At 43.7% G+C, this 8,688-nt stretch overlaps 1 protein-coding gene across 1 annotated transcript in view; it reads left to right on the top strand.

The window, feature by feature from the left end:
* Positions 1-8,688, top strand: part of galnt14 (UDP-N-acetyl-alpha-D-galactosamine:polypeptide N-acetylgalactosaminyltransferase 14 (GalNAc-T14)) — a 92,011-nt gene that overhangs the window by 72,226 nt on the left and 11,097 nt on the right. The window contains exons 6-7 of the mRNA XM_031865935.1: positions 5,331-5,418; positions 7,344-7,428. Of these exons, the coding sequence (XP_031721795.1) occupies positions 5,331-5,418; positions 7,344-7,428 (173 nt within the window). The remainder of the gene's footprint in view (positions 1-5,330; positions 5,419-7,343; positions 7,429-8,688) is intronic.

Genomic DNA, 8,688 nt, shown 5'->3' on the forward strand with positions numbered 1-8,688 from the left:
ATCGTGAAATACTAAGTTAGGTTTGGTAAAAGATCGTGAAATACTTACTTAGGTTTAGGCAACAAAACTAGTTACTTATGTTTCTGAAAAGATCCTGAAAAACTTGAGGAGAAAAGAAGAAAGAGAAAAAAGTACGGAAGTTACGTGACAAATAAAACAATATTGACTTCTTATTTTACTCGGGGAACGAACAGCTTTCATCCGGGGTAAAGAACGTTTTGGTTTGACCCATCCACCTCCACTGGGTTTTTGCGGTCTTTATACTTCCTTGTTCATGATTACACGGATTACATAAAGGATAGATTTTGTCGGTTTCGCTACAAACGCTGTATGAGAACAGTCTGCATCGTCACCTTGTGAGGACGAAATGCTCGTCCTACATAACGTACATGATGTCATTACAGGATGAAGACTTGGGTTAGGGGTTAGGCACGTAGCGGCTATAGGTCCGGTTAAGTCTCCAGTAACCGGATGTAAGTCAATGTAACGTCCTCTAAATAGTTGGAAACATGACTCTGTGTGTGTGTGTGTGTGTGTGTGTGTGTGTGTGATAAATCCAGTGGTCGAGGTGAAATAGCGCCATGGGAGAAAATAGCTGTCGGTCTGATTGCCTCTCATTAAGAAATAAGTGCTGCACTCTCTTCTTCATCCCGCCGCTCTCTCTCTCTGTTTGTGTCCCTCCTCTTCCTCTCCTCCTCCTCATCTCCTCTCCTGTCACCTTGTTTTCTCACCTCCTCTTCTCCCTTCATGTCACGTATTTTTACAACTTGTCATCCTCCCTTTTCTCACCTTGCCTCCTGTTTTGTCTGTCCTTACCTCCCCTCTCTTCTCGCCCTCTTTTTTGCCCTTCATCTCACTCTTTTCTTCTTCTTCTTCTCTACCACCTCTTTTTATCTCCCCCTCTTATTTTCTCTTGCCCTCTCACCACCTCACTTCATTTTCCTCATCATTTCTCTCTTAACATTTCATTTAGCTTTTTAGACACCTCCTCTCCTTTTCTTCTTCTCCCCTTTCTCTGCCTTCTACTTTCACCTCTTCTTCTTCTTCTTCTCTCACCTCCTTCACTTTATTTGACTCCTCCTCCCCTCTCAACACTCATCTCTTCAAGACATTTTCTGTCACATTATTGTCTTTTCTCTTACTCCCTTTGTCGCTTTTTCTCCTCCCACTTGTCCCTTCTGCCTGGTCTTTTCTTCCCTATACCCTAACACCTCTTCTCCTCTTTTCTCCCCCCATCTCCTCTTTTCCTCACCTGTTTTCTGCTGTCTTTACACTCTCCATCCCCGTTTTCCTCCGCATACATTTCTATCTCTCTTTACACCCCCTCTCACCTCCCTTTCTTCCCTTTTACCACCTTTTTTGACCTCTCTCTTTCATCCTCTTCTCCTCTTTTCTCTTCCCATTTCCTCCCTCCCACCTCCTTTCACTTCCATCTGTTCTCCGACTGCTGTTCTCTCCTTTTTTCGTATTTCCTCATTTCATTCTCCTCTTCTCCCATTGCCTTCTTTGTCCTTTTAACCTCCCCTTGTCTCCTCATCTTCCTCCCTCTCTCCTCACACTTTCTCTCTTCTTTTCTCTACCCATTTCTCCTCCTTCCTTCACTTGTCCTTTGCTCTTTACTCCTCCTCTCACTCTCTCTTCTCCTTTATCATCTTATTAGACCTCTCTCTTTGGACCTCTTCTGCTCTTTTCTCTTTCCTCCTGTCCCCACCTCCCCTCTCATGTCCTCTAACCTGCTCTTTACTCCTCCTCTCCTCATCTCTTCTCTTACAAGCCTTTCCCTCCTCCTATCTCCTTCTTTATTACTACTGTTCTCTCTTTTCTACCACTTATCCTCCTTTCTTTATCTCCTCCTCTCAACAGTCTCACCTCACATGTCACCTCCTCTCTCCTTTTCTTCTCTTCTCACATTGCATTGTTTCCTTTTAACCTCCCTCTCTCCTCACACTTCCTCTCTTCTTTTCTCTATACCCATATCTCCTCCTTCCTTTCTGTCCTCTCTTTACACCTCCTCCCACCATCTCTTCTCCTTTATCACCTCTTTTGACCTCTCTCCAACTTCTTCTGCTCCTTTCTCCCATCCTTTTTGACTCCTAATCTTCCTCCATCTCTCCTTACTCTACCTCTCTCCCTTTATCTTTACACCTCCTCCCACCATCTCTTCTCCTTTATCAATTCACTTCAAACGGGCTTCACTGGCCTAAGAAACAAATGTTATTTATCGCCAAAGCAAGTTTGAAACAAAGACAAAAAGACATACAGTAATCCCCTTATTTGACTCCTCTCCCCTCCTCTCTTCAAACCTTCATTTTCTCATCTGTCTCCTCCTCCATCACGTCAACAGTTGTTCCTGCTGATATTAAAGACCTTTGATCTCCATCTGTATAGCAGCGATCAATAAGTAAACCACAGATCACATTCTGCTGCTGTACCAACATCATCCATATTTATGCTCACGGTTTAAGTGTGTGTGTGTGTGTGTGTGTGTGTGTGTTTGTGCTGCAGAGTCATCCGTCATTGTCTGAACAGTCACTTTATAGTCATATATTTAGATTTAAATGTATGAGCTATTGATCCAGGTAAACACACACACACACACACACACACACTCTGCAGAACTCCACACCACCATGCAGTTATATCCTCCTTAAATGAATCGTCTGTCTCATTGATATAGAGCTAAAGTCCCGCCCCTAACTTTTGTTTTCACATAAAGATTTTCTTTTTTCATTCGTAACACTTTATTGTTTATATTCTGAACCACATTTCTGTCTGCTACCATGCGGTACAGATGTTCATTTCATGTTCACAGGAGGGATTTATAGTCAGCAGATGTTCTCATATAGATTCACACCTTTATTTTCCATGATCTTCTGCTGATTTCTGTTAAGTATTAATTCAATGGGCTGCTTTAACCTGTTCATTATCTGTGTTTTCTTTGCTCTGACGTTTTAATATAAAGTGTTGATGATTGTAACTGAGGTTTGTGGAGGGACGTTGTTTGTTTACTCCTCTTGGCGTTGACATTCGATGCACCTGTGGTTTGCAGAAACGTACAATGCCAGCATTTGATTTCTCAGCCGCTGGGTTGAACACTTTGTTGCTGACAAGGACACTCTTGACAAAAATAGGCGACTGGGTTGATGCGTTGCAGACTAACGACAACAAAAGACACTAATCTGTCTCGCTCAACTGCTCTTTAATTGAAAATACTTAAAGAACATTAAAGACAAACTAAGAGCAGTTTAAATAACACCGTAACATCTAAAAGTGCAGCTTGAATGCATTTCTACTGATGTTCTTATGCAGCATTTTGGACATGGAAGTTGAAGTTTGTACCTGCTGGATTATCATGTATTCTATCGTGGATTATATTCAGTAAAGAACTCTGTAATCCAGCGCCACCGCAGGATATATGCATGAAGGATGATGACGCAGGAAGTTCTGAGGGATCAGTTTTCATCAAATGTTCTCGTGAAGGAATGGCTGAAATTAAGAAACTGCTCCCGAGCGATTTGAAAATAACACTCATCCAATTACAACAGTGATGTCGCGAACGCTTCACCCCGAGTGCTGCACGGTGTCATTAACGTAACAGCTATTAGAGCAGATGCAGTGCTTTGTAATGTGGCCGGAGCTGGAGAGGGATGCAGCCCGCCTCCCCTTGCACTGACCCTGCAGCTAATGGGCCAGAACCGCTCCACCTGCTCCATGATACCACCGGCTGAAGACGCATCCAGCCGTTTGACCAAACTAATAGATGGACACTCCATGATTTAACGGGGACCTCAAGTCTGCCATGCTTGTGTGTGTGTGTGCGTGTGCGTGTGCGTGTGCGTGTGTGTGTGTGTGTGTGTGTGTGTGTGTGCTGTACTTTTATCCTTGTAAAGACCAAATGGTGCCGAGAAGGTGGAAATATGAGGGAAATAAAATGCAGAAATCTCTATAGTTTAGAGTTTAGGACTCTATTTAATGGTTGAGGAAGAGCTAACTGAGCTAGATCCATAAGAGGCGTATCACCGTATGGATCATCTAACAGTAAGGAGGGATATAGGCAGTGATAGGTGTCAATATTTGATATTTTTCACTTGCATACATTTTGTGTGATGTGTGTGATAAGTCATTATAAAAGTGTGAACTTGAGTTTTAGGAAACAAGAGTATAGTTATATCCCCCAGCCACAAATGTTGAGCTTTACTTTTGTAATCTACTTAAATGTGCTCTTATCCACATACACTGAACAAACCAGCCTCTTTATCTACAACCCTGGTCTGATCTGGTAAACAGGTATTTATTCAGATACTAATGCATGCATACAAAAGTTAAATAGTTTTATTTTTAAAGCTTAATTACAACACTGCAGGTCTCAGAAAAGTCCTCCGTTTTGTGTCCATCGTCCTCCTCAAAGCCGCAAAACGTGACCTCATACGTCCGCTGGACATGTGCTCGCTAACCGCTCCAGTAACAGCTTACTTCTGCCTCATGTCGGCTGCAGTAGAATTGTAAAATGCTGAATTTAACTGCACAAAAGCTGCTCCCATAGACAACAAGGTCAGCAACGCCTGTAATCAGTTATCCACGTTGAATGAACCTCTGGTAGTCGATCGGTAATCAAGGCTGTTTGTTTGTTTTTGCCGGCGTGACGAACCAAAGGAAGGGAAGTCAGGACTCGAAAGAATCCTCAACGTTTCGGTGCCGCCGTTTTTTTCCAGTAAATCTAATTCCAAGTTCACAGCAGAAGCTCTGAAGGACCCTGCTGTTGTTTCAGAGGTCAGGGATTCAATGCCCTTGAGATATCAGCTCAGATCTCGTCTCCTTATCCTTCACATCCCCAACACTAATAACACCAAAAGCCAATTTGCCGACGTCCTTGTGTGCTTACGTTCATTCGCTCTGTATTCAGCGCGTTATTTACTTTGTTCTGCTCCCTCCTGATGAAGTCTCCTTTCACTTGAAAGACTTTTCAACGTTTCTTATTTTCATATGGCCCAACAGTCTGACATGAATGCCAGTAGAGTGGAACTGAATGTGAGGTAGAGGTTACTCTCACCTTGCTAAATGTGCTGCGGGCATGATTGGTGCTGAATGACTGAAATTCCTTTTAATGTGGTGCGATATTAAAAAGAACCTTGGAATATATACAGTCTGTTTCACACACACTCACACACACACATCGGCCTGGAAAATGAATTCCACGGTCTGCACACAGGAACACATTCACCTTCTCGGTTTGTCTCTAGCGTTTCTCTCTTCCTGCCACTCTGTGCTATTTTATTCTTTGTTATTTGTATATTTGTGTAACCCATGAATGTCTGTTTTTTTGTGTCCAGGACCCAACCTGCGTGGTCAGCCCGGTCATCGACATCATCAACATGGACACTTTTGCCTATGTGGCGGCCTCCGCTGATCTCCGTGGAGGTATATAGAAAAACTTTTCGTCCGTCTACACTCTTGAGAAGTAAAAAATGGCTCCGGGGCAGCTTCAGGGGAGAGATGATGAGAGAGAGAGAGAAACACCTGAGGCCTTCTGACTTATGAGGGAGCCCTTCATGATGAGTTCAGGAGCCTGTTCTCTCTGCCGTGAACCTCAAACAGGAGCACTTTTGAAGTATTTGCTTCTAGCAATGACCCTCAAGTTGGATTTCACTGAGCAGTACTTTCTTTGAATCAATCTTTGTATATTACAACTGGATTCACACTGATGTAGTATATAGTGTGCAATACACAGGACTCTCAACTAGGAGAACATTGATTCTGTCCCATGTTAAACTAGTTTGAAGCTTAGGGCCACTGACCAAGCCTCGGTATTCCAGAATGCATTGCCCGGATGAGAGAGCTCTTTCAGACCTCTTTCATGCCGGAGTGTTGGTTCAAAGATAATTATCTGTGCATTGCTGAAATGCAGTGTTGAAAGCTTGAAACCAAATAATTGCTAATAGCAGTGAAAGTGGAGGAAGCAGATTGTGTGGATGAATCAGTAACTGCCTTCGCAGATTGATGACGCAGAGCAGACGATCCGAGGACCTTTCTTCCCTTTTTAGCCTCGACAAGATTCCACAGTTACGGATGAGCTGAAACCAAACGGCCTGATAATGCATCAGAACAATACACATCTGTGTTCGCCTGCTCGTCTGTCAACCCTCACTTTTCTCTGAAGCCAATCTCCCCCTGAGTGCTTCATAGTCCCTCTCTCTTTCCATTAGCCTGTCTTATTCCAATCTTCCTCTCTTGGTAACAGCGATCCGCCAATCAATGCCGATAATAGCGCTGTCCGCGGCTCTCGCTCTCTGTCTTTATCACACACACACACACACCGATGGGACGTCGAAATCGATGGTCAAAGTTCGGCTCACGAAGGACATTTTAATTATAGATGAAGCTGTCGCTCATAACATAAAAGATGGTTATGAGATGGACTTTCATTGATTCACACATGCACACTCACAGATGGGGGGGAGTGCTGTGGCTGCAGCTCCTCGGCCTGCTGGACTGCCTAATCAGCAAAGACGCACACGCACCAACACAAGCCAACACACACACACACACACACACGCGCGCACACACTCTCACGTTTGCCTGCTTGTATGTCCACACACACTGAAACAGATGGATTGTTGACAAAGGAAGTAAAATATAATCCAAAAGGCTTAAATCAAACTTGGAATTGTAACAATAAATACGCAGCTATCAGTAAGTGATTGGTCAGAATTTATAGATTCAGACCAATTCTTTTTTTCTGTTCACTCCCAACTCGTCAAATGCCGAGGCTTGGTCACTGGCCCACGGCGTCTGAATGAGACGCGCCGGGCTTTCAACGAACTCCGATGTAAACTCATCCGCTTCAGTGTTCAGTATCAGAGCAACTGACGATTATAAAGAGCAAGAAAGTCAGCGTTAGGCAAGAGGGACGGAGGGGAAAACTAAACACGGGACGAAGCAGAAGACCGCTGTTTGGGTCCCGTGTGAAGAGTCAACGTTGACTTATTCTACCGTAGGTTTGTTGTGTCGTTTATGTACTAAACTAACAGCAGTTCTGTCACAAACGTACTTATTTTAACCCAAACCATGATCTATTCCCGAGCCTAAGAAAGTACTTTTGTTGTCCTTTGTTGTTGTTACTGTATGTTACCTCTGTACACGGAAGTTAGTTTTGAAAAAACTAAATGCAGAAGCTGATACGTCGTCCCTGAGTCCAAAACTGATGCTAATCTATGGTAATTCCAGTCCGTCTCAGTATTTCACTGCTGCCTCCCTCCTCATACGTCATGTATCTATTTTAATAAAGCCTCGTTACCGTACTGTGTACACTATAATGTATATTTGTTATACTTTTTCTCTCTCAGGTTTTGATTGGAGTCTCCATTTTAAGTGGGAGCAGCTGTTACCTGAACAGAGAGCTCGTCGGACCGACCCGACCCAGCCAATCAGGTAACACACAGACACACACGTACAGTGTAATAGAGTCAATGCATGTATACACACTAATGTACAATAGAGAGTGTGCACATCCAAGAAGAAAAACAGAGAGAGAGAGAGAGAGAGAGAGAGAGAGAGAGAGAGGGGACGAGGGGAGGAATAGAATCCAATCCTGATGTTAAAAGAAGACACAGCTGACACAATAGAGTCAGCTAACGTTTAAAACCTGAGAGGTCAATGCATCAAAAATGTTTGCATTTAAGAAAAATACATCATCCAAAAGCATTACGCTCAATTTAAAACTCTATAATTGTGTCAGGATGCAGGTGCAGTCGTAGGCTAGTACAACAAAGCATAGAAGCAGAAACAAACCCGGACAGATAATAATTCAATCTGCGGTGTCACATTTCATGGTGGGTGATTGCGGTGCTGCGGCGACCGACCGCTGCTAAAAATGACAGCAGACGGCAGATCCTTTTCTGCAGCAATCGGTACCAAACAAATGTGTCGCCCCCTGTTATTGCTGCAGCGCCCCCTGCTGGGCGGGGAAGAAACGAAGGGAAGGCAGGTGCTTTAAACAAACACACAGTTATGAATAATAAACGTTGGCTCTGTTCCTCCTTCATAAGTCACATTGGTGGCAGGAGCCCAGATTCACTGCTCTGCCAACTTGTGAGTCTCTGACTTTGTGCATGTTTTTTTTTAGTGGAGGCAGAGTGTTTAACACTTACAGATGGACGGGTGGTGGTGGTGGTGGTGTGTGTGTGTGTGTGTGTGTGTGTGTGTGTGTGTGTAGTGATGCAGCTTGTATATTATGATGGTCTGTCTCTATTTAGATGTCTGTGTTCTGCTTCTGTCTGTACATTGTCAACCTGCGGGGGCTGGACTGAGTCACCCTGTCCGTCTGGAAACATGCAACACTTTTTTTAACAAACTATACTTGTGAGGACCTTCACTCTCTAACCTTAACCATCACAGCTAGCTTTACATGCTGCATAGCTATATTGCTGTCAAATATATCGAGTAGACGTATTAAAGGGTATTTTTTTTCAACATATTTTATCATGTTTTTGTGCATTAAGTGCTGCAGACAGCAGCCGCTCATGGACTGCAATGTAATGATGTGGAGGCAATTTGGCAACGTCGATGTACGTCCACTAAAAGTGCTTGTTTTTGGCCGACGGCAACCTTCGGTTCTGGCGAGTGAAGCCGATGCGGAAGTGTCTTCAAGCTGCATTCTCTCTAGTGTCCACCAGGGGGCGACTCCTCTGG

Source organism: Anarrhichthys ocellatus, unplaced genomic scaffold (genome assembly GCF_004355925.1).
Source record: "Anarrhichthys ocellatus isolate YVR2014 unplaced genomic scaffold, GSC_Weel_1.0 scaffold34, whole genome shotgun sequence".
Lineage (NCBI taxonomy): Eukaryota > Metazoa > Chordata > Actinopteri > Perciformes > Anarhichadidae > Anarrhichthys > Anarrhichthys ocellatus.